General features: G+C 56.7%; 1 protein-coding gene across 10 annotated transcripts in view; it reads right to left on the minus strand.

The window, feature by feature from the left end:
* Positions 1–5,608: 5,608 nt before the first annotated feature.
* Positions 5,609–27,873, minus strand: part of NLRC5 (NLR family CARD domain containing 5) — a 76,486-nt gene continuing 54,221 nt past the window's right edge. For 4 of the 10 annotated variants that reach the window (XM_036345427.1, XM_036345429.1, XM_036345423.1 and 1 more), the window contains 22 exons: positions 26,221–26,304; positions 25,069–25,158; positions 24,682–24,747; positions 23,414–23,497; positions 23,248–23,331; positions 21,732–21,818; positions 20,932–21,009; positions 20,153–20,236; positions 19,763–19,846; positions 17,640–17,723; positions 16,980–17,063; positions 14,626–14,709; positions 12,244–12,327; positions 11,756–11,875; positions 11,368–11,451; positions 11,150–11,227; positions 10,382–10,465; positions 10,229–10,300; positions 9,624–9,707; positions 8,583–8,666; positions 7,650–7,733; positions 5,609–6,624 (listed from right to left, as the gene is read on the minus strand). In XM_036345427.1, coding sequence (XP_036201320.1) covers positions 6,513–6,624; positions 7,650–7,733; positions 8,583–8,666; positions 9,624–9,707; positions 10,229–10,300; positions 10,382–10,465; positions 11,150–11,227; positions 11,368–11,451; positions 11,756–11,875; positions 12,244–12,327; positions 14,626–14,709; positions 16,980–17,063; positions 17,640–17,723; positions 19,763–19,846; positions 20,153–20,236; positions 20,932–21,009; positions 21,732–21,818; positions 23,248–23,331; positions 23,414–23,497; positions 24,682–24,747; positions 25,069–25,158; positions 26,221–26,304 — 1,879 coding nt within the window. In that variant the 3' untranslated portion in view covers positions 5,609–6,512. Of the gene's footprint in view, positions 6,625–7,649; positions 7,734–8,582; positions 8,667–9,623; positions 9,708–10,228; positions 10,301–10,381; positions 10,466–11,149; positions 11,228–11,367; positions 11,452–11,755; positions 11,876–12,243; positions 12,328–14,625; positions 14,710–16,979; positions 17,064–17,639; positions 17,724–19,762; positions 19,847–20,152; positions 20,237–20,931; positions 21,010–21,731; positions 21,819–23,247; positions 23,332–23,413; positions 23,498–24,681; positions 24,748–25,068; positions 25,159–26,220; positions 26,305–27,873 lie in introns of those variants that run through there. The other 6 variants (XM_036345425.1, XM_036345424.1, XM_036345430.1 and 3 more) reach the window with 5 other exon arrangements.

Below are 27,873 nucleotides of genomic sequence, written 5' to 3' on the forward strand. Positions count from 1 at the left end.
TCAGTGCGCTGCGGGTGTGGGGGAGGGGGAAGGATGGAGGGCGACACGGTATTTATCACACATCACCCCGAACCTAAGCATCTCTCACGGCTCCGGAGGCCGCCTGGGCTCTGCGGAGGGCAGTTCTTGTTCAGGTTTGCTTGCACGGCTGACGCCAGAAGATGACAGGGGCTGGAGCTCTCTGGAAGGTTTTCTCACACGTCCGGCCATCGGGGCTGCTATCAGCTGGGACCACAGCTGGAATTGTCAGCTGGAACACCGACCCGGTCAGCACCAGCCTGGCCCTGGAGATCTGTATTGGGGGCGGGGGGTAGGGTGGTGGACTGGGGGGTCCAAGAGACTGATGCTCCCAATCCAGTGACTGGACCTGGGGACCCCACTGGGCCTTTGTTCTCTTCTGAAGGCTCCTCTGCTGTGACTTTCTCCTCTGGGCAGAGGTCGGCTCCTGGGCAGCCAGGTCAGGCTCGGCCCGTGTGGGATAAGGAACAAGGCGTGGCTGCCAAGGGCCACGTGAGGAAGGACTTGAGCTCCCAGGGCTGGGAGACACATGGGTGGGGGCGGGGATGCAAGCACGACCGCTGGCCTGGAAACTTCCTCAGCTCAGCCCAGCCCCGGGAAGAGCTTTACCAAACCAGCCACTGCGAGGTCTTTTCCAGGAAGCTCCGGATGTGTCCCAAGGGTGTGTCCAGCTGTGTCTGGGGCCGCCACCCGGAGGCCTGGCCTTAGCCATTCAGGGGTGGGGCTGGGGGCAGAAGCAGGGCCTGGAAGGGTGCACAGCCCTCCCACCTTGCCCAGCACCCTGCTCTCTGATCACACAGACCCACAAACCAGTTCAATCCCCAGCCTGGACCATCCCAACATCCTCCTTTCCTTCTCCCTCCAGGGTTGGAATCTGAGCTCCATGAATACTGGCTGTGCGACCTTGGGCAGGTGAGGCTCCTCTCTGGGCTCATCTGTGAAACGGGGAGATTGTTGCTGAAATTGTGGGGAAGGGTCGAGACTAGAGGAAACCACAGATAGTGAAGCACTACACAACTATAACCAGGCGAGGCAGGCGACAGGAGTCAGACCCTCCCGGAGGGAGTGCAGGGTGAACCAGAAGGTCGGCTTTGAGCTGGAGAAAGTGGGTCCTTGTGCCCTGCCTCATTTTGCTCATCTCCTCACTGTACAGATGTGGAAGCTGGGGCTGCACGTGTGGGAGTAAGAGCCTCGACGTTTGAAAGTTAAGAGAGTGTAGATCCTAAGACTTTTCATCTCAAGGAAAAAAACATGTTTCCTTTTATTTCTGTGTGTATGTGAGATGATGGATGTCTGTTGTAGGCAGTTGGACAGATATAAGCAGAGCAAGGACACATACAGAAGGTCATCAGGGCCCTGACCAGTTTGGCTCAGTGGATAGAGCGTCGGCTTGTGGACTGAAGGGTCCCAGGTTCGATTCCCGTCAAGGGCATGTACCTTGGTTGTGGGCACATCCCCAGTGGGGGGTGTGCAGGAGGCAGCTGATCAATGTTTCTCTCTCATCGATGTTTCTAACTCTCTATTCCTCTCTGTAAAAAATCAATAAAATATATTTTTTAAAAAAAAGAGTCACCAGGGCAGGAAGCTAAGGGCAAATGTGAGGCGGGACCTTGACCCTAGGTGACCTTTCCTCCCCTAGCACATCACTGGCCATGCGGTTGGGACCCCCTGACCGTTCCTCCCTGGAGATAACATCTAGGCTGCAGCTGTATTTCAGCTCCGGGCCCCGAGAAGCAACAAAACCAGCCAGGGCTGACCTCAGGCCCCGGTGCCGGCCAATCAGTCAGCGGAGACCACCACCCTGAAAGGACTCACCTGGAAAGCTGCTGAATGTTCTATTGAGGCCTCCCGCTGCCTACAACATGTCGACTAAACTTCTTGTGAGAATCATTTCACAATGCACGGACGTCAAACCGCTATAGGCAGTTAGACACACGCGCGCAGAGCCAGGACGATGGGCCAGGTCCAGAAGGTCACCCAGATGGAAAGGCCCAGAGATAACATCTAAGCCTCAGTTGTCTTTTAGCTCCAGTCCCAGGTAAGCAACCAAACCAACCAGGGCTGACCTAGGACCAGCTGCATCGAATAACGACCCCTGGCCTGGTGCTGTCAATCAATCCTCAGGCAGGAGAATCTCCTCCCCAAAATGTAAATCGACTCCCCAATAACACTAAGATTTATAACACAGCTGGTCTCTACCAGGTTGCAAGCCTACTCGGACCGAGGGAATACCACCTCTAGACGCCATCGCCACCCCCTTCCATGCCCAGGCCCCACTGTCCCTCCGACAGAGAGCAAGGATCTCTTGGCTCTGAAATAAAATGCCCCCCCTTTCAGCAGGAAGCAGCTACAAAAGACCCCGATGCCCCTTTTCTCAGAGAGATTTCAGAGCCAGGATCCTTGCGGGGGGATGCTGTGGGCAGTTAGACAGACATGAGCAGAGCAAGGACGATGGGCCAGGTGCAGAGGTCACCAGGGCAGAAAGCAAAGGACAAATGTAGGGGGGACCTCGCCCCCGGGGTCCTTTCCTCCCCTTGCATATCTCTGACCTTGCAATCTCGGTTGGGACCCCCTGACCATTCCTCCCTGGAGATTACAGTTGGTTTTCAGCTCCAGGCTCAGATAATCAACAAAAACAGCCATGGCTGACCTCAGGCCCAGCTGCCCTGGTGCCAGCCAACCAATCAGTGGAGACCACCACCCTGAATGGGTCCACCTGGCCAGCTGCTGAATATCCTATCAAGGCCTCCCCCTGGGACCGCCCCTAAAGACTCCGCCCTTAAGACCCTTAGGATGGAGGAGCCATGTGTTCTCCCTCCAGGGAGCACACCCTTCCCTCTCCCTCCTTCCCTTCCTCTTTCCCCTCCCTCCCCGGCCGGCACCTTACCATTCGCTTCCTCGCCCCCAAGCTCCAGGGGCCCTTCCTTTACCTCTGGAACTTGTTCGCCAAGCCCATTTCTTCCAGGAATTACTTCTTCTACCTTGTAACTTACCCCTCAGATGTTCTCTTACAGGTTGGGTCTCTAGAGTCTAGAGACTTTGAATTCTCTCCTAGCCAGAGCCCAAGTACCCAGGTTGCTGAACCCAGGTTTGGTCTGACCCCACTGGTCAGACACCTTCCTGCTGCCTACAACATAACCATGTTGTTCCCTAAACTTACAGTGTGTGTGTTGATTATATCTCGGTAAAACTGGGGTGGGGGTTGGGGGCTGGGGGAGGAGTAGGGGAGAAAAGTCTCAAAGGTATGAGCCAGCAGGTCACTGTTTGATTCCCAGTCAGGGCACATGACAGGGTTACATGCTCGATCCCCAGCAGGGGGTGTGCAGGAGGCAGCCGATCAAAGATTCCCTCTTATCATTGAAGTTTTTCTCTCTCTCTCTCTCTCTCCCTTCCTCTCTGAAATCAATAAAAATATATTTTAAGCAACAAAAGAAAAGAAAGAGTCCAGCCCTCCAAGCAGGCAGGCGGCAGGAGAGGCAGGTTCTTAATAAAATGAACAAGGGGAGAGCCCGCCGACCTGAGGCTGACAACACTGGGACTTCTCCGGGCGGCTGCTGAAAGGGTCTCGGAGCTGAGAGCCTGGGCAGAGACGGAAGGGAAAGAAGGAGAGAGGGAAGTAAAACGCATGAGCAACAGGTGAAGAGCACGCCCCTGAGCTCCGGGTGCTGCCTGTGCCTTTCCCCTGGCCTGGCACTCCCGCTGGAGCTGTTCCTTCTTCAGCCGGGGCTTCCCGTCAAGGCATCGGCAGGCTTTTTAAAAATATATATTTTTTCATTGCCTGGGTGGGGGGAATGGGAGTGGGCTGGAGGCGATTAATGGGGGGGGGGGGGGAAAGGACCTATGTAATACTTTCAACAATAAAGATAAAAAATAAAATTCAATATATAAATAAGATTTTGATTGATTTCAGAGAGGAAGGGAGAGGGAGAGAAAAACATTAACGATGAGAGAGAATCACTGATTGGCTGCCTCCTGCAGGCCCCACACTGGGGATGCAGCCCGTAATCCGGGCATGTGCCCTGACTGGGAATCAAACCATGACCTCCTGGTTCGTAGGTTTATGCTCAACCACTGAGCCACGCCGGCTGGGCACGGCATGGGCAGGCGTTGAGGGGCTCACCCTCCAGTCTCGGGCAAGCACTGAAGGCAGCACAACTCCCTTGGCATGAAGGTGCACCCTGAGGGCCCAAGGTCACCTTGGCATCATTTCCTAGGAAGGGGAGATGGAATTTTGGGCTCAAAGTTTCCAGGTAAACTTCTTGGATCTTCGATCTGCCCACTCCCTTTCCCATGACTAGGCTGGTGGCCTAACTTGGTGCCCGGTGTGCCCTGACCCTGACCCCATTAGGGTGTCGCTGCACAGGGTGTGTTTGGCACTCGGCCAGAGGACTTTCTCCTCACACTCAGCAGGGGGTAAAGGACAATGTGGAGGTTGGCAAAGATCAGGGCTGAGCCTTCCAGGTGAGCCACTACCAGGCTGGGGGCAACGCCCGCATCCAACTCCCTTCTGGGTCTAAATGGCAAAGAAGTGATCTCAGAAACCTGGGCCAGCCTGCCCTCTAGTGGTGCTCAGCCGTAACTGCACTTTCCCTGCCAGCTTTTCACAATGCGTTGCCGCTTTTGAGGAAGGCTCCTCTGAGATCCACAGGTGACCGGGAGGGGGTGCTGTTCTCCTATCATTTCAAGCATCTCTTCCTCTCACATGATACTGAACCCTAAAAGGGGGATGTTACTAGCATGTAAGCTACCTCTTCATACTAGGGACTTTGCATACCTTGCTTCCCTGACCCCTCCAAAGGTCCCGGGGTCAGGGACTATTACTAACTTCTGTACAGAAATAGCCCCGGCTTTGGGGTCACACCATAGTCCATTCGATGCCCGTCCGACTTTCAAAGACATGTTTCTAATGTACCACCTGCCTGTGGAAACCCTCTAAGCCAGAAGTTTCCAGGCTCTAACAAGAACCAGACAAGCAGCGAACGGGAGGGAGGGTCATTGGAGAGTGGATGGGACTGCAGAAAACAGAGGGATATGTGTCACAGCTAAAGGAGCGCTCAGTGGTTAGAGCACCGCCCTGCACACCAGAAGGTCATGGGTTCAATTCCCGGTCCAGGGCACATACCTGAGTTGCAGGTTAGACCTCCACCACCACTTCACTATCACCCCACCCCCACCCCATCGGGGCATGTGCGGGAGGCAACCAATTTTCCTCTCTCGCTCTCTCCTTTGCTGAGAATGCTGGACTAGCCCCTAAGACAAGTTGAAAGTCTGCATTTTGATATACAAGTTCCCGACTCTAAATATTGGCAATGAATTCAGAAAAGAGTTTAAATAGAATGCAAGTCAAACAAAGAAGGTTGCTGACACGTGGAGCTTCTGTAACACCCTCACGGGGCAGGTGAGGTCTGGCGAGAGGAGGCGACTTGCCCACGATCGTATGACCACATGCAGACAGAGCACAGACTTGACCCCTGACTCCCGGGCCAGGGCTCGTCCCCGTGGTCTACTCTGCTCTCCGGGCCCCGGGGCAGGGGCTGAGCCACGGCTGACTTCGGGGAGGCGCTGGGACACATCCGACTCAGACTAGAGGCCCAGAAGCCATCACATTTATTGGTCACACGTGGCTTCGAGGGTAGCAGGGCCATCCTGGCGCCCTCTTGGGAGTAACAGGAACACTGTTAGCACATGCGGCCCCTGGGAGCCCACCGGGTCCCGCTGAGGTAGTGGCTGGACCCATGGCCTTGCCTCGTTAGCTCAGACCTGGCTTTGTCCCTCACACCGGACACTGGGCCCCCTCCATCCACAGGTGGACCTGGGCCCACAGTCATCGCAGGTCAGCACTTAAGGGGACGGGTCACCAGTTTACTGATGGGGGAACTGAGGCTCATCCTGAAGACTCGCGGCTGAGCCCCTGGCTTGGTTCACGGGGCCGGTCAGTGCTCAGACACTCCCCTCGCCCCAGTCCCGAGTGGAAGACAGGCCGTGGCTTAGCTGCTCTGGAAGTGCAATCTATAAATACACACCTGGTTTGTAAAAAGTAATAAATTAGCTCCTGGACCAGCCTGCGGGCATCGGGCCAGCCACGTGTCCTATGACATGGACATTGGTCATGTGTCTTCTACGAACCACCAATCATGTGTCCTATCATGTGTGGGGCTAGGACCCCTGACCACTGACCCACAGGCCACCCTGCAGGTTCCATGCAATGTCACGTGGAACTCTGCCACGTGTGACCTCCTGTGTCATGCATCACATCACGACACCCTCATTAGGCCACACGTCCCTCCCGGTCATGCATGTCACGTGTGATGCAAGGTGGTCCGTTGGCCACACCAGGCTCCTGAAAGTCCTCCCTGAAGACTGTAGCAGGACACGCGTGGCCCTCCCTCCTGGGGCAGGGGACAGGGGCGCCTGCTGAGGCTCTTCCTGAGCCTCAATCCAGGCGGGCGCACGTTGGCATCACTGGGCTGGATCCAAAGGGTGTGAGGGGGCCATCAAGTCCCCCGAGGGGCCTGCCGCTCGTTGGGGAAGAAGGCGAAGTCCAGCCGGGGCTCCTGGCTCTGCAGACGCTGGGCCGCGTCTGGGGGGATGTGGTTATTCCAGAGGCTGCGGGACACAGAGACGGGCACTCAGCACCGTCCTCTCGTCTCTGCCCTCCGTCCTACCCGCAGACGGGAGAGCGAGGCCGCAGGGGGAGAGCTGTGTCCAGAGACGCCCGGCAGAGGCAGGTGTTAGACCCGCAGGGCCCCCCAGGGAGAAGGTGCTCGCCACCCCCACCCCGACTTCCACTCGTCTTCCTGCCAGAGAGCTGGTGATCCCGGCTCATGTGACACCCGCCAAGCAAGGGAAAGCTCCCCTTTCTGTTGTTGATCCTCACCCGAGGGCATCTTTCCATTGACTTTTAGAGAAGGGAAGGGACGGGGAGAGACAGAGGGAGGGACATCTACGGGAGAGACACGTCGGCTGGTTGCCTCCCGCACGTGCCCTGACCAGGGCCAGGGGTCAATCTTGCAACCGAGGTGCGTGCCCTGGACCGGAACCGAACCCGGGACCCTTCAGTCCTCAGGCTGAGGCTGTCCACGGAGCCCGACTGGCTGGGGTTCAAGCTCCCTTCCTAAAGGCACTTTACCTGCATCATCTGAAATGCTCACGACCTAGTGGTTTTCGTAGGACAGAACGCCTCACTGTTGTCTGCCAGCCGGCTAGCGTGCCCGCGGGGTGCATGGTGCCTGAGAGGCGAGGCCCCTGCGCAGGGCACAGCCTACACACCCAACCGGACGCGGTGCCTCTGGTTAAAGCCCCCACAGCGAGTGCTGGCCATGAGCCAGAGCTGTGCTCAGTGCCTTCTCCCACCATCGGGTCCCCCGGCAGCTCCGCGCGAATGCGGTCATAGCCCCATCGTATAGACGGGGGGGGGGGGGGGAGGGGGGGGGGGGGGTGAGGCTGGGGGAGGTCGAATCACTGATGCAGTCGCACAAGTGGGGACGGCAGAGATGGAACCTGACGGGGTTACTTGTGGCCAGCTTCCTGGTGGAGTGGCCAAGTCTCCCTGACAATCCCCAGCCGGGTCCCCTTACACTGGAGGTCGGTGAGGCCTCCCACCACCGTCCTGGCCCCAGCACGTCCATTACCGGATGACTTGGATGCCAGAGCCCCGCGCCAGCCCTTCAGCCAGGAGCCAGGCTCCGTCCGCTGTGATCCGATTCTTCTCCAGACTTCCCGAGGCACAGCGGAGGAAGGGGAGAGACAGACGGTCAAGGGTCAAAGGTTAATGGTCAAAGATGAGGGGTCAAGAGTCAAAGGTCAGGGGTCCAGGGTCAATGGTTAAGGATCTAGGGTCAAGGGACTAGGGTTAAGGTTATGGTTGTTAGGGCTGTTGAGGGTTATGGTCAAAGGTCAGGTGTCAAAGGTCATGAGTCAAAGGCCATGGATCACAGGTCAAATGTCAGGGTCACTGGTCAAAGTTCAGGGGGTAAAGGTCAAAGATCAATGGGGCAAAGGTCAGTGGTCAGGGGTCAAGTTCTAGCATCAAGGGACTAGCCCAGGGGTGGGCAAACTTTTTGACTCGAGGGCCACAATGGGTTCTTAAACTGGACCAGAGGGCCGGAACAAAAGCATGGATGGAGTATTTGTGTGAACTAATATAAATTCAAAGTAAACATCATTACATAAAAGAGTACGGTCTTCTTTTTCAATAGTTTTATTCATTTCAAACGGGCCGTAGTTTGCCCACGGCTGGATTAGGGTCTAAGGTTAGGGTTAGGGTTGTTAGGGCTGTCAAGTGTTAGGGTCAAGGGTCAGGGGTAAAAGTCAGGGGTCAAAGGCCAAGGGTCAAAGTCTAAAGGTCAGGTGGTCGATGGTCAGGGGTCAAAGGTGAAGGTGAGGGTAAGGTTTAAGGGCTAAGCGTTAAGGGTTAAGGGATTAGGGGTTAGGGTTAGGCTAGGGCTAGGCAAGGAGGGCTTCCTGGAGGCAGAGGCCTGATCCATGGCCTCTGGGCTCACCCAGGACGGAGGTCCCCTCTGGCCCGCCCGCCCCCCTGGCTTCCCAGGATGGGCCCCTCTTACTCCACACTCTTCAGCCGCTGCATCCGAGGCAGGACCTGGGCCAGTTCGGCAGCCGCCTCGTCCCCAAGCAGGTTCCAGGACAACCTGCAGGACAGGGGCCCCGGTCGGCATCTGGAGAGCAGGGAGGGGGAGGGCTGGGCCGACAGGCTCCAGAGTCCCTGATGGGCGCCGTGTGCCCTCCCTGAAGACTTCTCAGGGCACAGGTGGCTCCTCCCCCCAAACCCGTTCCCAGGCTGGTCATCCTTCAGAACCCAGGCAGATCCGGACCTGGCTGTCCCCAGAGTCCAGTACACTTGGTTTGTAATGGTCCAAACTCCCAGCATGCGTGTGCTCCATCGTGACTTTTGTCACATCCATGCACCTCTTGTGTTATTATCTGTTGCCTATTTTTCTACACACGCACGCACGCACACACACACACACACATTTATAATTGATTTCAGAGGGGAAGGGAGAGGGAGGGGGAGAGGGAGATAGAAACATCAATAGTGAGAGAGAATCATGGATCGGCTGCCTCCTGCACGCCCCACACTGGGGATGGAGCCTGAAACCCAGGCCTGTGCCCTGACCGGGAATCGAACCGTGACCTCCTGGTTCATAGGTCGACGCTCTACCACTGAGCCACACCAGCCGGGCAAGGTTTGAACGCCTCTGATTGCCAAGGGGGTGGTGGTGGGGGCAAGGCCGGTGGGCAGGTGGGGGGCCTGCCGGCTTCAGCTCCTCTTCACTGCCAACAGGTGGTTTATAAATCAAGGTCCCATAAGCCAGGCCAGGCACCTCCCAAAGGGAAGATCGGGGCAAAGAGCCTCTAGGGACCGGCTGGTCCACCTCCCCTCCCGCCACTCACAGGCGGGGACACAGGCACGCGAGGCCGTGGACACAGGGCCCACCTGTGCCACTCGCAGCTCACGTGTGAAAACTGCCTCCAGAGGAGAACTGAGCGAGAATGATCTTCCCACTTAGCCGCCGGAGGGCTCTGGGGGGAAGGGAGCAGTTCCCTGCCCCAGCAGGCCAGGGCCACGCCCCGGTGCCCACACTCACAGGATTTCTTCCAGGGCCGGGCAGAGCATGAAGCTGGCAGCGAGGAGCTTGGCAGCCTGGTCGTCGATCTCACAGGAAACCAGGCTGGGGAAAGAGCGGGACGGGATGGAGGTGTCTGAGTCGGGCAGCTCCCCAGCCCCTTCCCCCTGCTGTGCCCGGAGCAGGAGGGAGCGGAGTAGCCAGGGGCCGGGGCACGGGGGAGTCTTAGAAAAGTGCCCCCTTTGGTCCCAGGCTCCCCCGGACCTGAGGCCTCTGTCGCTTCAAAGGCTTTCCCGCCCAGCTGGTGTGGCTCAGTGGTTGAGCATCGACCCATGAGCCGAGGGGTCACCAGCTCGATTCCCAGTCAGGGCACATGCCCGGGTTGCAGGCTCGATCCCCAGGACGGGGCGTGCAGGAGGCAGCAGAACGATGTCTCTCTCATCGATGTATCTCTCTCTCTCTCTCTCTCTCTCTCTCTCTCTCTCTCTCTCTCTCTCTCTCCCTCTCCCTTCCTCTCTCTCTCAAATCAATAAAAACATTAAAAAAAAAAAAAAGGCCTTCCCAGGTGTCAGAGAGGGCTGCCCCCGCCCTCCCACCCAGCTCCAGGGAGTCCGGGGGCTACTTACTCTATCTGCCTCAGCCGCGGGAGCCCCTGATGGAAGTGGGGGACCTGTCTGGCCAGGGTGTTCTCTGCCAAGCTGAGGGGCAGAGACACTGTGAGAGGAGCCCCCTGACGCCCCCTCCCGTCCCCGTGCCCAGGCTCCACGGCGCCCACTCACCTGATCTCTTCCAAATGCGGGCATCCGTCCAGGGCCCGGCCCAGGCTCAGCGCCGCCTCTGGGCTCAGACGGCTGGACCGCAGGCTGGGGAAAGGGGAGGGGGAAGGGGAGTCTTGGGGAACCATGTGGGGGCTGGGGGGCTGGATCCCCCTCTCACAGCCTTGTCTCAGGCTATGCCGCCAGACCTCAGATGGTCTCTGGGTAACAGCCATCCCCAGCCACACAGGACCCAGGACGTATCAAGGACCCTGGCTTTGGAGTCTGAGATCACAAGTTCAAGGCCTGGCTCCATGTGTTAGGAAGGTAAGCTCTCCACCCCTCTCCTGCTTGCAGTTCTGCTGCCTGGAAATGTAGCAAATAAAGCCCCAGCCCCCCAGGGCCGCTGCGAGGCTCAGTGAGACCGTGGACACACACTAGAGTGCTGGGCCGTGCGGCTGGACGCTCTTCTCCCGCACGGCCCTCTGCTGACACGTCCTGGCTCACCCTCAGAGATGCGCTCAGGAGCCTTGTAACTCTTTTGCAGATGAGGAAACAGACTCAGAGGGGCAGGGCCCGGCCATGGGCACACAGGGGCAGTGGCTGAGCCTGGGCTAGGCTCCCCAGACTCCAGAGGCGGGGGAGAGCAGGCGGGAGAGTGGGCAGCCAGCCCAGTACATGCCAGTTTGCCCAAAGGCAGGGCAGCTCAAGGGACGAGGACCCTGACCCCCAAGCACTCATGGGGGAGCCCCGCCCACTAGCCCGGCACACACCACAGGCGGGGACACTCACTGCAGGACTCTCAGGTGCGGGGGCAGCGCCCGGGCCAGCCCCAGGGCTGTGGGGTCCCCCAGGGCATTGCAGCCGAGCCTGGAGGAAGAGAAGGGATGAGGCTGAGCACCTGGCTGGCTGCCTCAGACCCCGGCCTTGTACCTCCCAGGGGAGATGAGGGCCAGGTGGGCCTTGGGGACACAGAGGGCGGAGGCCAGTCCCCCTGGGCACACACTCACATCAGCTCCTCCAGGTGCTTGCAAAGGGCGAGGGACTCCACCAACTGCACTCCCCCAGCCGGGCAGATGCCATTCGCTGAGAGGCTGTGGAGGGAGGGGGGCAGACATCAGACCCTCGGACCCCCCATTTCCTCCTCCACCCCCCCATCTCCTGGGGCCCTAAGAGACAGCATCCCCACGGCACACCCTCCCAGCCCGGTGGGGCAGAAAGGCCCGGAGAGGGGCAGGGGCTGGGCTGCTCGAGGTCCCAACGTGAGCAAGGCCGGGAGGTAGCTCAGCGCCACTGGCTGGGCACTGAGGCTGAAGTTCAGCCTGAGGCAGAAGCCAGGGCCTCCTCAGACCATGGGGCAGCCCCCGAGGGCCCCTGTGGGGAGGGCTGGCCACTCACTCTACCCTCCGGAGCTCAGGCAGCCCGGGCAGGACAGCAGCCAAGTGCTGGGCACCCGCGTCTCCAATCTGGTTGTGGCTCAAGCTTGGAGAGAAAAACAGCAGAACGGGAAGCATCCGCCTGCCCCCCAGCTGGTAGGTTCCCATCCCCATCCCCATCCCAGACCAGGAGGAGGCTAACGTCTGGAGGAAGGCCTAGGCTCACTGATAAAGGCCCTCCCACTATGTTGGGTGACGACTCCAAGCTCGTATCCCGTGTTTACGACGTCCTGCCTGATGTCTGCCCTCGCTGCCTCCTGCTGCCATCAACACGCTCACATCCTAACCATTGGGTTTCCCGGGCCCTACGGCTGGGGTTACGCCGCGCAGGAGGGGGCGAGGGGACTAGTGTCACCAATATGTGAGGAGTGTCTTCAAGGAGCCTCTTGCTTTTGTCATCTCCCCCCCGCCAACGTGTTCTGGGGCCGGGGGCGGGGACAGGCAACTCACCCCAGCTCCTCCAAGCTGGTGGCGGCTTTGAGGGCCTTGGCAAGGCGGGAGCAGCCGACGTCACCAATGTCGTCCCCACTCAGGCTGGGGAAGCAGGGAACAGGCCAGGAGGCCATCGTCAGGAGTGAAGGCCTCGGCAGGGGCTGTGCTACGGACTCTACAGCTTGTGAAGCCTTTACACGTCTAGGGACTCACAGGCCAGCCATCCGGCTTCGGGAGGAAGGCTGGGCCAGGTGGGCATGACTGTACCCAGTGTCCGGGGGAGAAGACAGAGGCCCGGGGAGGAGCCGGGGCTGGTTTCAAGCCCCCCCAGGCGGAAATGCCAGCCCAGGCGGAAATGCCAGCCCCGGCCAGGCGGAAATGCCAGCCCAGGACTGCGGGCCTGGCGGCTGAGGCCACATGTCCTGGTCTGAGCCGACTTGGCCTCAGCCCCACATCAGGGATCTCCAGCCAGCCCCGCCGAGTGCCAAGTTCATGTGGGTTCCACACTCAGGCAGTTTCCCCAGGCATCTTCTGCTAATCCGTGCAAATGGTGGCTTATCCTCAAACCCGTCGAGTGTCTTTTCTGAGCCCTGCCTGAGCCCTGCCCCTGGGAGTGGGAAAAAATTAAACGCAGCCTATGCAAACTGAGCCTCACACTAGCTATTTGTCTGAGGGTTGTTTTCTTTTGCAAATTAAAATTAGCCATCTGCCTTCCCTTAAATTATGGGGGAAATGGCCTGCTCCCACATGCTCTGCTCCCCAAACCCTCTGACCTCATTTCCTAGCGCTCTGCAGTGCTGGGGGGTGGAGGGTGGGGGGTAGGGGGTGGGGGTGGGGGGCGCGGGGCATGGACGGGGGTAAGAACAAAGCAATGCCTGGTGTCATGCTTGGGTGTGTGTGTGTGTGTTTTTAAAATATAATTGTATTGATTTCAGAGAGGAAGGGAGAGGGAAAGAGAGAGAGATAGAAACATCAATGATGAGAGAGAATTACTGATTGGCTGCCTCCTGCGCGCCCTCTCCCGGGGATCAAGCCCGCAAGCTTGGTAAGTGCCCGTGATTGGAATCAAACCTGGGACCCTTCAGTCTGCAGGCCGACGCTCTGTCCACTGAGCCAAACCAGCCAGGGCTTAGGTTTGTTTTTAGTCATCGTGTTTTGTATTTTGAAATATCACATGGAAAGAGCGCGTGATATTTGTTTATCAAAGTGGCCAGGGCCGCAGGGGACACTGTCAAGGTCACCAGATCTGAGTCTAGGCCAGAGATTTTCAACACGTATGCCGCAGGAGTGCTTAACACGCAGCACCCGCCCTGGCCAGGTAGCTCCGTCGGCTAGAGCATCGTCCTGATATGCCAGGGGTGTGGGTTCAATCCCAGTCAGGGCACATACAAGAACAGGCCATACCTGACTATGTAGTCAAGGGCACTGGCTTCTTTTCTGTTAGATTGCCAAAAAAAAAAAAAAAAATGACAACAGCCAACACAATAACATCTGTCTGGTGTGAATGAATCAAAATTATACCCTTGCTCAATGGGCGCGGCTCAGTGGTGGAGCGTCGCCCCATGAACCAAGAGGTTACCGGTTTGACTCCTGGTTGGGGCTCATGCCCGGGTTGCAGGCTCGACCCCCCAGTAGGGGGGTGTGCAGGAGGCAGGCGATCAGTGATGTTTCTATCTCGCTATCCCTCTCCCTTCCTTTCTCTCTACAATCAATAACAACATATTTTTAAAAATTATACACTTTTTTTGGTCACATCAACATTTTTTTTTGGTGTGCCACAGAATGTTAGTAATTCGTCTGTGTGTGACACGCGATGGAAAAGGTTGAACTCGCTGGTCTAGACCTTCACTATTCAGTGTGGTCTGGGGCCCCAGAAGAAGTACCTCGAGGGAGCTGGTTAGACACGCAGAATCTAGGCCAGTGGTTCTCAACCTTCTGGCCCTTTACATACAGTTCCTCATGGTGTGACCCAACCATAACATTATTTTCGTGGCTACTTCATCACTGTCATGTTGCTACTGTGATGAATCGTCATGTAAATATCTGATATGCAGGATGGTCTTAGGCGACCCCTGTGAAAGGGTCGTTCGACCGCCAAAGGGGTCGCGAGCCACAGGTTGAGAACCGCTGCTCTAGGCGAACCGGACCCAGGGAACCAGATGCAGGAAGAGTTTGTGCACACGGAGGGCTGGTTGTTCTGGGACTTGGCCCCCACCCCTCAGGCCACTTTTGTAGCCGGGAGGGAGCTGGTGGCATTGAAAGGCAAGGGCAGTGGCAGCAGCTGGCAGGATGCCGGAATGTCCCAAGGTCAGGGGCTCAGTGCATCCTGGGCCAGTGGTCCCTGTGGAGCTGGAGATCGAATCCTCCCACTCACGCCCATGGGGCCGCTGGGACACTCACCAGAGGCTCTGCAGGCGGGTCATGTGGCTCAGTCCTTGCACGAGTACAGCCAGGGTGGAGTCGTCCAGGGGGAAGTGGCTGAGGCTGGAGGGGAGGAGCCAGAGGAGGCCTTGGCATTGCTGGGGTTGGGCCCCACGTGCAGATCGAGGCCCGTCAGTCCAGCTGCCTGAGGCCTCAGTGCTTGGCAATGCCAGCTGCCCAGACAGCCACCTCCACACGGTACCAAAATATCGCACACAACAAAACTGCCCTGGGGAAGCCAAACGCCGGTTCCCAGCACGAATCATGACAGCCATCCCAGCAGCAGCTCCATTTCTGAACCACACGGGACCCGGACTACTGATCAGTAACCAGAGAGACCACATATCCAGGCTCAGGGCCATCCTGGCTGGTGTGGCTCAGTGGTTGAGCACGGTCCTGTGCGCCGAAAGGTCGCCGGTTCAATTCCCGGTCGGGGCACATGCCCGGGGTGCTGGCTCCATCCCCAGTACGGGGCGTGCAGGAGGCCACCAATCAATGTTTCTCTCACATGGATGTTTCTCTCTCTGTCTCTCCTTCTCCCTTCCTCTCTCGCTAAAACAGCGGTTCTCAACCTGTGGGTCGCGACCCCTTTGGCGGTCGGACGGCCCTTTCACAGGGGTCGCCTAAGACCATCCTGCATATCAGATATTTACATGACGATTCATCACAGTAGCAACATGACAGTGATGAAGTAGCCACGGAAATAATTTTATGGTTGGGTCACACCATGAGGAACTGTATGTAAAGGGCCAGAAGGTTGAGAACTACTGCTCTAAAATCAATAAAAACATATTTAAAAAAAAAAAAAGAGAAGAGAAAGGGCCACAGGTCTGCTCTGTTCCCTGCAGCACCTCTAGTTCTGGGTCCTGGCCCAGGTGCCCAGGTGCCCAGGTGAGTCCATATTTGTCAGATGCATACATGAGCCCATGAATCACCTCATTGGCCTCCAACCCTCCAAACAAAAGCCCCCAGAGGCAGGGAGGCTGAGCAGAGGGGCAGGCACATGGAGGGGGACAGTTCAGTGGGAAGACACGTGAGCCTTCTGGTCAAAGTCGCCCTAATACCACCCCCATCCCTGGGCCAAAGGGGGGGAATTTCATTGTGAAGAAGCAACGAGTCAGAAGGCCACTTCTGCACTGTATCCAAAACACAGGTCAGTGATCTGGAGCAAAGGTTACCAACTGTCCTTTCAGAGCCGTTTTCCCTGGAATGTCGCCCTCAGGGATCGCATGTCCGCCGCTGCATATTTCTACCATGACGAACTTTAGAACGAGCGCGTGTGTTTGGTCATGGGAAGAACTCAGAGATTAAAAGCAGGAGATCCCCTGTTAAATGCTCCATCTAGATGTTACTAAGTCTGTGTGAGATGGGGCCTCGCCTTCAGACCGAGGCTGTTTCTGGTGTTTCTAAGAATTTTGCTTATTTCAAAACTATAACTTCTAGGCCACTTCTGGGCTATAAATGCCAAATTATAAAAGTTGCCAGAACCTAAAAAAAGGCGGTAGGCAAACGGCAGTGGACATCTGTGGATTGTTTTTGTGCCGAGATTCTGTTTCCCTTTGCTCTGTGAACAGCACCCTGAAATACCACCCCCCACGAAGTCCAGGGCATTGGGTGGGCCCGTGACCCAGATCGGGCCAATCAAAATACGGCGTGCTCAGAGCCACAGTGATGGGTGTAGGAATGGCCATGTGACCCACCCTGGTCCAGTGAGCGTCAACCAAAGGCCTTTGGGGTGGGTGCTGGGAGGAAGTACCAGTAGCTATAGCTGCAGGAACAGCCTGCCTGAGAACGAAGTCGAGAGGGAGAGAGCCCTGGCCAGTTAGCTCCGTGGTTAGAGCGTCGGCCTGCGGACGGAAGGGCAGACGCCTGGGTTTCATGCGGGAGGCAACCAATCCATGTGTCTCTCTCTCTTATCAATGTTTCTCTCTGTCTCTCTCTCTCTCCCTTCCACTCTCTCTAAAAAACAAAAACCAATGGGAAAAAATATCCTCGGGTGAGGATTTAAACAAACAAACATAAAAGGTGGGAAGGGAGAGAGCCAGAAAGAAAGGCAGGGGTGGGGTGGTGGGAACAAACATAGAACCTGGATCCAGCCAAGCCTGAAGCCAGCCGCCCTGTAATATCCTGAGACGTGAGCCCGTGCGTCTCTGGCTTGGGTGGGTCGGGGTGAGTGAGCGTGTGACAGCCCTCAGAGCCAGGTCAGGGAGTAAAGAGGAGGGCGCCCAGCTCACCGGGCCATTCGGGGATCGGACAGTTCGTGGTCACAAAAGCTGCCAGGGCGGCTAGGCCTGCTCCCAACAGCCCTTCCCGGCATGAACCTCAGCACTTACTCGAGCCTCCTCAGCCAGCTCTTGCCTTCAAGGGCCCCCGCCAGCACCGTGGAGGCCTCCTCGCCAAGTTGATTGTTAGACAAGCTGTGGGGGGGACCAGGCGCGAGGGGAGGGTTAGACAAGTCTGCCCAGCCCCGGACCCCTCAGTGCCCGCAGGAGCCCATCCTAGCCCACCCCTCCTGTCCAGGCTCCCTGGGGGCATTCCTGGCTCCAACAGTCAGGCTCCGGGGTCCTTGAGGAGGGGGCATGGCCGTCACAACTGACCGGGCTAAGAAATGATGCCCTGAATGAGGGCTGCAAAAGAGGAGGCCAGGGACACCCCCCCCCCCCCCCCCCCCCGCCACACACACAGTGGTCTTTTCTGTTCATCCACAGCCACCTGGGCAGAGAAGGGTTATGACCAGGTTACAGATGAGGCATGCAAGCCTGGAGAGGTGCAGCTTTGTGCCCAGGACACTCTGAATGAGGGGTGGAGTTGGGACCAAGAACACAGCGCCCAGCCTTCCCCAGGCCACACCCAGAGAGGCTGGGCTTCATCAGGAAGAAAGTGATCCCTTGATGTCCACTCCCCAGCTCCCCAAAGCCCCACCTCCCTGTCCTCTCCACCCCTGGCCCTCAGCGGGGCCAGCCCTTCCCAGACCCCTCCTCCCTGAGACTCACTCCAGCTCCTCCAGGTGGCGACAGCGGCTCAGACCAGACGCCAGGGGGGCCAGGCCCCCGGAGCTCACGCAGCTGGAGGCCAGCCTGGTGGGGGTCAGAGGGCAGCATGTCAGGCAGGAGCTCTGGGTCTTGGGGGCTCTGAATGCTGATGGCGGAGGGCAAGGAAGTGGGGGGGAAGCGGGAGGGGGTCCTCCTTTCCTTCATAAATCTCTCCCCCTGAATCAGCAAGTTGAGACATTGCCTGGAGGCAGAAATAGTTGTTTTCCTAAACCATCATCATTCAGATGGCAGCTTCACAACTTACGCCATAAGTGGGCATCACTGTCAATCTAGCTAGTGACTGCCCATGTCCATGAGCTCTGCGCCTTTATTTAAACAACAACAACAAACAAAAGAAGCAAGTATGGAGCAGCGTTAAAGACTCATTGGCGCCCCAGCCAGTGTGGCTCAGTGGTGGAGTGCCAACCTACGAAGCAGGAGGTCACGGTTTGATTCCCATCAGGGCACATGCCCGGGGGGTGGGCTTGATCCCCAGTACGGGGCGTGCAGGAGGCAGCTGATCAATGGTTCTCATCATTGCTGTTTCTCTCCCTCTCTTCCTCTCTGAAATCAATACAAAAAAAGTATTAAAAAAAAAAAAGACATATTGGCAAAGGAGACCTTCTCTGGGATGCAAACAGTGGGATTAACACAGAATTGAAAGTTAGGAAAGTCTCATTTTGCAACCATCACACTGGTTATTTGGTTCAGGCAAGGATTGCCAACGGATGCCAAAACTCCGTGGGTGAAAGTGTGAGGCAGAACAGGAAGTTTACAGAAACTTAACGCAGCTCCGTCAAAGGCACTTGCTGATGAGAGAGAAAACAAACAGGGGCTGTGGGACTGAAGACACCTGGCAGATGCCACCTAAACCAGGTGCTCACAGTTCACGTCCCCGGTCAGGGGACGAACAGGCGTCACGGACGTGCAGATGTGACGAGCTGAGGACACACGGAGCCTCTGAGGTGCTCCAGCCCAACATGCAGAGCCTGCATCTCAGCTCGAGGGGACGTCGGACAAGCCGGGCTGCGGGGCGGCGGACAGAGTAACCGGCGTGTGGCTGTCATGACCATATCATGGAAGACAAAGGGCCGGGGACCTGCTCCACATGAAGGAGACCAAGGGGAGATGGCAACTCACGGCCGTGTGTGGTCCAGGGCGGGGTGGGTCGGGGGTCGGGGGGGGGGGGGAGATGCAATAAACATCATTATTGGGACAATTGGCAAAACTGGAATATGAACTATAGTTTAGATAATAGAAGCGTGTTAGTGTGAGATTTCATGTTTTTTTCTGGATCCAGGGAAACACTGTCCTCTTAGGAAACTCACTGAAATGTTAAGGGAGGAAGGGGCATGCTTATGCAACTCCTTTTGAAATGTTTGAAAAGGGGAGAAAGAGGGAGAGGGGAAGGAACGAGGGGAGGGGTGAGGGAAGAGGGAGGGAAGAGAAGATGAGAGCCAATGTGAGAAGAATCCTGACGAAGGATGAATTTGGGAAAATGGTACATGGAAGTTCTCCGTCTTCTTACAGCTTTGCGCTTAGATTGCAATGATTTCCAAGTCATAAAGCAGCGGTTCTCAGCCTGTGGGTCGCGACCCCTTTGGGGGTCAAACGACCCTTTCACGGGGGTCGCCTAAGACCATCGGAAAACACATATATTATTACATACTGTTTTTGTGATGAATCACTATGCGTTAATTATGTTCAATTTGTCACCATGAAAATATATCCTGCATATCAGATATTTACATTAAGATTCATAACAGTAGCAACATTACAGTTATGAAGTAGCCACGAAAATAATTTTATGGTTGGGGGTCACCACAACATGAGGAACTGTATGAAAGGGTCGCGGCCTTAGGAAGGTTGAGAACCACTGTCATAAAGGGTGTGGGAAGGGCGATTCCTTTCTCGCCCGTGACCACGTCTATGAACACACACCCTGACACCAGCCACACCCTGGCGTCAGCTCCAGGGCTGAGCTGGGTCCCTGCCCCGGGATCTGGACCGGGTCCCCCTGAGCTCAGGCGTGGGGAGTGCGGGGTGGGCAGAGCTGCGGCCTGGGGACCGGCCTGTCCGCTTACCGGAAGGTCTTCAGCTCCGCGAGGGGCAGCAGGGAGCTCTGCAGCAGCTGGCAGCTGGCGTGGCAGAGGTTCACCTGGGACAAGCTGAAGGGCCAAGCATAGTCCAAGGCAGGTCAGGCTGGACGACCTCAGGGATCATCCGTCCCATGGAGACGGGGAGGCCCAGAAAGGGGAAAAGCCCACCAAGAGCTCCCAGTGGGGCAGCCCCCCCCCCATGTCACCCTAGGGCTGCCCCCCACCGGCCAAGTGAGATTCTCTCCTGCACGGGGAAGCAGGAATGTCAGGGTCTGGCACCACCCCAGGCTCTGCCCATCCCCATCCGGGCCCGGCCAGCCTCTCACACGTGGCCCGGAGTAGACACTGGGGCCCAGACAGTTTCGGGGCGCTGACCTGAGCTGCCTCAGCCAGGTGCACGTCTCCATCAGCTGCCTGGCAAGAAGGCTGTGGTGGGTCTCGAGGTCACAGCGAGCCAACCTGGAGGGAGGCAGCCATTTCTGAACACCTGGATCAGTATGAGGGACTCAGCCCCCCGCTAGCAAGGACCTTCCCTTGAGGGGGAGTATAAATGCCAATCAAATCAAGTCCCACCATTTACTATTCAATTATGGGAAGGAGGGGTTCAGAGGGGAGCTGGTACAGCTGTGCAGGCTGTTCACGGCACCGGGGACCTAGCCAGGGAGGGGAGCTGGGGCTGGGATCCAGCTCTGGTCTGTACACTGCAAGGCTGCATTCATCCATAAGGATGACACTTATTTTTCAAAAGAGAGGATAACGGGGGGACTTGACGAAGTCTGGGGGTCCAGAGGGGCCTTCCTGAGGTGGTGGCATTTAAGCTGAGACCTGAAGGACGAGAGGGAGTTAGCCAAGTGAAGGAGGAGGAAGAGGGGAAGACAGAAGAGGACATCTAGGCGGGGGAACCGCCTGTGCAAAGGCCCTGAGGTCAAAGGGAGCAGGGTGGTTTCGGGGAACTGAGAGCTGGAAGGGAGGCCTGGAGCTGAGGCTGGGGTTCGGGGCTGGATGGACAGCATGGAGAGGCAGATTCAAGCAGACCTCCTGGGCCACGTAGACACTTCGGGCATCCAAGCAGGGGCACGAGAAATACTGGTCAGAAGCACAGACCCCAACCCATCCCCAGCCGCTCCCTGGGGGCCCCAGGTTCTGGGTCCCACCTGCGGGCCACGGCCTCTGGGTTCTCCTGACGGGGAAATTTCAGCTGGAGGCAGAGCTGCTGCTGGCTCTCGGAGATGCTGCGGGGGAGGAGGGACCAGCGTGAGGCCGCGGCACCTTTCCCGTGTTGGTCGAGCCGGGATCCAGGCTGCTCAGCCCCCTGGCTCAGAGCTCCCGGACCCGGTGGGGACCCGGACACAGGTCAGTGGGCCCCCAAAGCCCTTGCTCTTGGCGACTCCACATCGTTCTGCCACGCCTGGTCACAGCGCCGCGATGTGCTACTGTAACCCAGGGGCCACTTCTCGGCTACGCGTGTGGACTCCCAGCCGTGTCACCGAGAGCCAACAGCCCTTTGTCTTTTTTTAAAATAATTCTTTATCGTTGACAGTATTACATATGTCCCCTTTCCCCCACTGACCCTTTCCAGCCCACCCCTCCCACCCCAGCCCTAGGCCTTCATCACCCTATTGTCTGTGTCCATACAAGGTCTTTGGTTGATTACCCCCCACCCACCCACCCTCCCCCACCTTCTCTCCGAGGTTCCCCACTCCAACAGCCCCTTGTCTTGATCTGGGGCTGCCTTCCCCTTCCTGGCACTGTGGCTTGACTACTGTGCCAGTCCCAACAAGGGTGCAGCCCCCCACAGGTGCCTATGGAGCTCCTGCCACCGTGGGGACCCAGAGAACTCACTAGTGACATGGCTCTCACCCCACAGAACAAGAGACTAATGTCCAGGTGAGGGAAGGTCCCAACAGCCATGGGGTGATGAAGAATTCAGAGGGGGCCTCCTCCCTGGACCCACCTGATCTCGGTGACGTTGCCCGAGGCCTGGGCGCAGACTTGTAGCAGGGTGAGCACCCCCGCTCTGCCCATCCACGGCTCCTCCACCCTGTCGCAGAAGCGGACACAGACAAAGGTCCCCTGGGTAAGCAGGGGGAGGGGGGGGGGAGGGGGGGGAGAGTGCCAAGGGAGTCCTAGAGGCTTTGGGGGATTTTGCTTATTTCAAAACTATAACATTATACAACCAGGCAGAAGCATAGCACAGGAAATGGCCATTCTCATCCCAGCTGTTATTGCAACGATGCAAACAGAAAATGTTATTTTTAAATAATATTTTTAGATTAAACTGAAGGTCCACATAATGTTACATCGCAAAGAGAAGGAAACAAAACAGTGTCTAAAACAAGATTGCAGTTTCCTATTTGAGGAAAGGAAAAATACGTATGGAGAGAGAGAGAGAGAGAGATGAGGAAACTATATTAAATGTTAATGGTATTTGTTTAGATGGTGGCGTTCTCGTGATGTTTTTATTTTATTTCTTCTTTAGTTTTCAATATTTCAATGATTCTCTCTCATCACTGGTGTTTCTCTCTCTCCTTCTCCCTTCCTTTCTGAAATGAATAATATATAGATATAGATATAGATACAGATACAGATACAGATATAGATATAGATATAGATATATAGATATATAGGTATATATATCTATCTATATCTATATATCTATATATATCTATATATACCTATATCTATTTATCTATATCTATCTATATCTATCTATATATCTCTATATATCTATATATCTATATAGATATATATAAAACACTTTGGCGGAAATAAAAAAATGAAGCAAATTTGGAAAAATATGAACCTAGGTGATGGGATACGAGTTTTCAAAATGATTCTCCTTTTTGGTGTCTTCTGTCTCTTTCTGAAGGTTTTAAAATGACAGGAGTGGACATACGAACACGCTATTTGTTGGATGTTATTTCTGACCTCAACTGGATGCCATTTGGAGGTTGTTGTTTTTTTTGTTAATCCTCACCCAAGGATAATTTTTCCAAATTATTATTATTTTTTTTTAGAGAAAGGGGAGGAGAAAGAGGAGGGAGTATAGAGAGAGAGAGACAGAAATATCGAAGTGAGAGAGACACGTTTATTGGTTGCCTGCCATTCACACTCCAACCAGGCCAGGGATCAAGCTTGCAGCTGAGGTACATGCTCTTGGCCGGGAATCAAACCTGAGACCCTTTGGCCCAAGGACTAACGCTCTAACCATTGAGCCCAACTGGCCGAGCATCTTTTTTTATTTTTTCTGAAGGCCCCAAGCCTAGACCCCGCCCTGGGGAAGGCAGGTTCTCTGTGTGCCTGAGGGGGTCTCTGGGACCAATGGGCAGGTCGGCTCTGTGTCCAGGTGGCAGAGTTCCGGGTGCAGGAAATGGCCAGGGCACGATCCGGGGGGACCCATACCCCAGTGCCTGCCCTGCCCTCATTCACGCCCCTGCCCCCTCCCCCAGGGGCACAGAGGAAGACGCTACCTGAGCCGGAGCAGCCCCTCCGGCCGCCTCAGCAGACGCAGGAGCAGGGTCAGGGGTTGCAGGCCCAGGCAACACCGGCTCAGCCTGGGACAGAGGTAGGTTAGACGGTGGCCCTAGGAGGGAGCCCCGCCCCTCAGCTGCCCCCACGGGCTGGCCCGTAACTCACGTGAGCTCCGTCAGGTGCCAGGCCTGGCTCAGGCCAGTGGCCAGTCTGGGCACGTGCTCCGGTCTGAAGCTGCACTCCCTGAGCCTGAGGGCAGGGTGCAGGGGGCAGAGGGCAGAGCCTGGGTGAACTCTGTCCAAGCTGCTGTCCTGCTTCCTCCCAGCCCCCCAGGGCCTTTGGGGGGGCCCCCACTGAGTGCTAAGGCCTGGACCAGGGCCTGAGCAAAGGCCAACGGTGCAGCTCCTGCCCTGGGAGCCCCCGTCTCTTTGAGAGACCGCCCCCCAAGAAAGTGCTAGAAGTGAGTCCCTTAGTGAGTCTTCGGGTGGCAGCAGGAGCGCGGGAGCTCACTGAATTCCAACAGTGACCTTCACGGACCGAGAAACTGACTAACCCCGGTGCTGGGGGTGAATGGGTGGAGGAGGCCTGGCCAGTTTGGAGGCCGTGATCACACTGAAGTCAGACATGGAGAGGAACTGACCCAGGGCAGTGGTGGAGAGAGGCGGAGGCCAAGGCTACTGAAGGGTAAATCCTATATAATAAAAGGCTAATATACAAATCAACCGGACGGTGGAATGACCGGTCCCTATGATGCGTGCTGACCACCAGGGGGCAGACACTCAACGCAGTGGCCTGGTGGTCAGTGCGCTCCCACGAGGGGGGGGAGAGGGGGGGGCGCCGCTCAGCCAGAAGCCCTGAGCTGGGCTCACAGCTGGCGAGTGCAGCAGCGGTGGGGGGGCTCCTGCCCTGGAAGAGGGCACAGGCCCCCCGCCCCCACCGAGTGCACGAATGTCATGCACCAGGCCTCTAGTAATAATAATAATAATAATAATAATAATAATAATAATAATAACAATAGCCGACAGAGCACGCAAATGAACCAGGCCCTTCCCAAGAACTTTATACACATTAACTCATTCAATCCTCACAAAAACCCCAAGGGGGATGGTCCTACCATATCCCCATTTTGCAGACGAGGAACATTGTACTGATGAAACACAGAGAGATTAAGTCCCGTGTCCAAAGTCACACAGCGGGTAAGTGATAGAGTTGGCAGTTACCCCCCAGGTGGCTCCAGGGTCCAAGCTCTTAACCCTGAGCCTCCAGACCTAGAGTTAGCCCCTGGCCAAGAGGCACAGTGTGGGGCACTGGGAGCGCACGAGGGGCAGAGAGCGTGAAGGAGGAGAGGGCCCGGTGAAGGAGGAGGCATGGAGCCTCCACAGAGTCAGCCCCGCCACCCCCCTCAGGCCCCCTCACCCCAGACCAGCAGTTACCTCAAGGTCTTCCCAGCCTCCTCCTGTCGGGAGAAGTGAATCCGGAAGCTCTGCTCAGCGCCCAGGCTGCAGAGAGAGGGTATGAGAAGCCAGAGGCTTGCCAGCATCCTCGGCACCCAGGCGCCAGGGGGCACCGGAGAGAAAGGGGCTGGGGTACTGGGGCTGGGGGAGCCATGAGGGAGAGGCCCTTCCTGAACAGAGGAGACCCCACCCCAACCAGCAAGCACACTCACGCCTGCCCTTCCCCCGTGACCTCCCTGGCCCCCGGGCATGCGGGGCTCAGAGCGTGGAAACTGTGGGCCCCCAGCCCCAGTCACACAGACAAAGGCCGCGACGTGTGGGAGCCTTGCTTCCCCCCACCAGTCGCAAGTGGCACCAATGTCTTACTTCACGGCGGCCTCCCGGATACGTGGGCAGGAAGGGAGGGTCTCCATCAGGCACAGGGCACCTTCCTGAGAGATGCTGTTGCCACTCAGGCTGGAAGAGAAACGAGGTTTGGCTGGGGTGTGGGGGCAGCACCTCCATGAGCCCTTCCCAGCCCCACTTGCCTCCCCTCCAGCTGTCATTTCCAGGAGGAGAGACCTTCAAGTCCAAGTGTCCATTCCCCAGGTGGAGGCACTGGGGTCCCGGGAGAAGCCAGAGGGCCCCATCTCCGTACGGGCAGCGTGGCCCCCGCGTCCTCCAGAGCTGCACCCTCTGGGCCTGCTGGCCTTTGGGTCTGGGACAGGCCAGGCTGGCAGCTCCGGCCCCACACAGAGCACCCAGCTCTGTTGCCTAGCAACGGGCTGTATCCTGGCCCTGGCCGCCTGCCTCCCAGATCCCTGGGGAGATCAGGGGAGAGTGTGGATGAGTTCCTGGGACCCTCCCTGCTGTGGGGACATCTCTAAACTCGTGTCCCGTGGATTTGGTCGGAGGAGCTTCAGGGACGGGGTGGACCAGGGGCTGGGACAGCTGAGATCCCGCGGCAGCTGCGTAGGGATGCATGGTGTCAGCTGCGTAGGGGTGCATGGCCACTCCCCGCACAGTCAGCGGGAGTCACCAAGCTTCAGTCGCAGCCGCTCCTGGTTGTCTGATGAAGGCTCTTCCCAGGGTGGGCAACGAGAGGAGGAGGAAAGGGCCCAACGTAGGGGTGTCAAGGTAAGAATCACCCCTTTCCCCTCCCAAGTCCTTGTCCTCTGGAGTTCTCTGGGGACCCCTCAAAAGATCGCTCCGCCTGGCCGGCGTGGCTCAGGGGTTGAACACTGTCCTATGAACCAGGAGGTCATGGTTTGATTCCTGGTCAGGGCACATGCCAGGGTTGTCGGCTCGATCCCCAGTGTGAGGCGTGCAGGAGGCAGCCGATTAATGATTGTCTCTCATCATTGATGTTTCTCTCTCTCTCTCTCTCTCTCTCTCTCTCCCTCTCCCTTCCTCTCTGAAATCAATCAATCAATCAATCAATCAAAATGTATACACATATATAAAAAGGTCCCTCCAAACCCATGCTCTGGGCCCAGGAAGGCTTCCTCTTCGCTGTCCTTGAGGCTGCTCATCACTTACTCAAGAGAACCCGAGATGGGCAACCGAGGCAGACACATCAGCAAGCACCTGAGCCCGTCGTCACCCAGCTGGTTGGCTGACAGGCTGTAGGAGGGAAGAGGAGGCGGTTGACGGTCAGAGCTGCATCACTGCCACTCCACCCACACAGCACCCTCATCACCACCTTCACATCACCCCGCATCAGCGCTGCTCCGTCCCAACATCACCACCACCAGCTTCATCCCATCGTCACTCCTTGAATTCCCCAAGCCCACTACCACCACCATCTCCACTAGGATCATCACCAATTATCACCACCACCACCACCATCTCCACTAGGATCATCACCAATTATCACCACCACCACCACCACCACCACCATCTCCACTAGGATCATCACCAATTATCACCACCACCACCACCACCATCTCCACCACCATCTCCACTAGGATCATTGCCAATGATCACCACCACCACCACCACCACCACCACCACCACCACCACCATCTCCACTAGGATCATCACCAATTATCACCACCACCACCACCACCATCTCCACTAGGATCATCACCAATTATCACCACCACCACCACCATCTCCACTAGGATCATCGCCAATTACCACCACCACCACCATCATCTCCACTAGGATCATCGCCAATTATCACCACCACCACCACCACCACCACCATCATCATTTCCATTAGGATCATCGCCAATGATCACCACCACCACCACCACCACCATCTCCACTAGTATCATCACCAATGATCACCACCACCACCACCACCACCATCATCATTTCCATTAGGATCATCGCCAATGATCACCACCACCACCACCATCTCCACTAGGATCATCGCCAATTATCACCACCACCACCACCACCATCATCATTTCCATTAGGATCATCGCCAATGATCACCACCACCACCACCACCACCACCATCTCCACTAGTATCATCACCAATGATCACCACCACCACCACCACCACCATCTCCACTAGTATCATCACCAATGATCACCACCACCACCACCACCACCATCTCCACTAGGATCATCACCAATGATCACCACCACCACCATCTCCACTAGGATCATCACCACCACCACCACCACCATCTCCACTAGGATCATCGCCAATGATCACCACCACCACCACCACCACCATGCAACAGCTTTGTGTCCCCGTCACCATCCCCCTCACCAGCACCACAGTTAACCAGTCCTCATCTTCCCCTTCAATAGCTGCTGACCACTCCCAGGACTCCAGCAGGCTTGTGGGAGTTCAAGAAAACCCAATTCGCTTTGACTATGCCCTTGGCCCGCGTCAGTTGGGAGCTGCCATTTTGGAACCAGAGTAAATTCAGGAAAAAGGTATTTGGGGGCTGTAGTTACCCAATAGAGCTCCTCTTTCAACTTGGGAATGCAGTATCGGAAATTGGGCTTCAGTGCTTTCTTACTTCCCTTCATTGGAGCAGCCTGGGGTTTTAGCCACAGTGTAGGAACAATATAACCGGCCTGCCTGGGGTATCTGATTTTGTCCTGCATCTTTGAACTCATTTTGCCCCTGATTTTGACACTCCCGAGGCTTATCTATTTCGTCTTTTCCTGAGATACTGTAAAAATTAGCTTGTTTCACAAAGCCCCTTAATCATCTTTAAAATAAGAAAA

Source organism: Myotis myotis, unplaced genomic scaffold, assembly GCF_014108235.1.
Source record: "Myotis myotis isolate mMyoMyo1 unplaced genomic scaffold, mMyoMyo1.p scaffold_m19_p_19, whole genome shotgun sequence".
Taxonomy (NCBI): Eukaryota; Metazoa; Chordata; class Mammalia; order Chiroptera; family Vespertilionidae; genus Myotis; species Myotis myotis.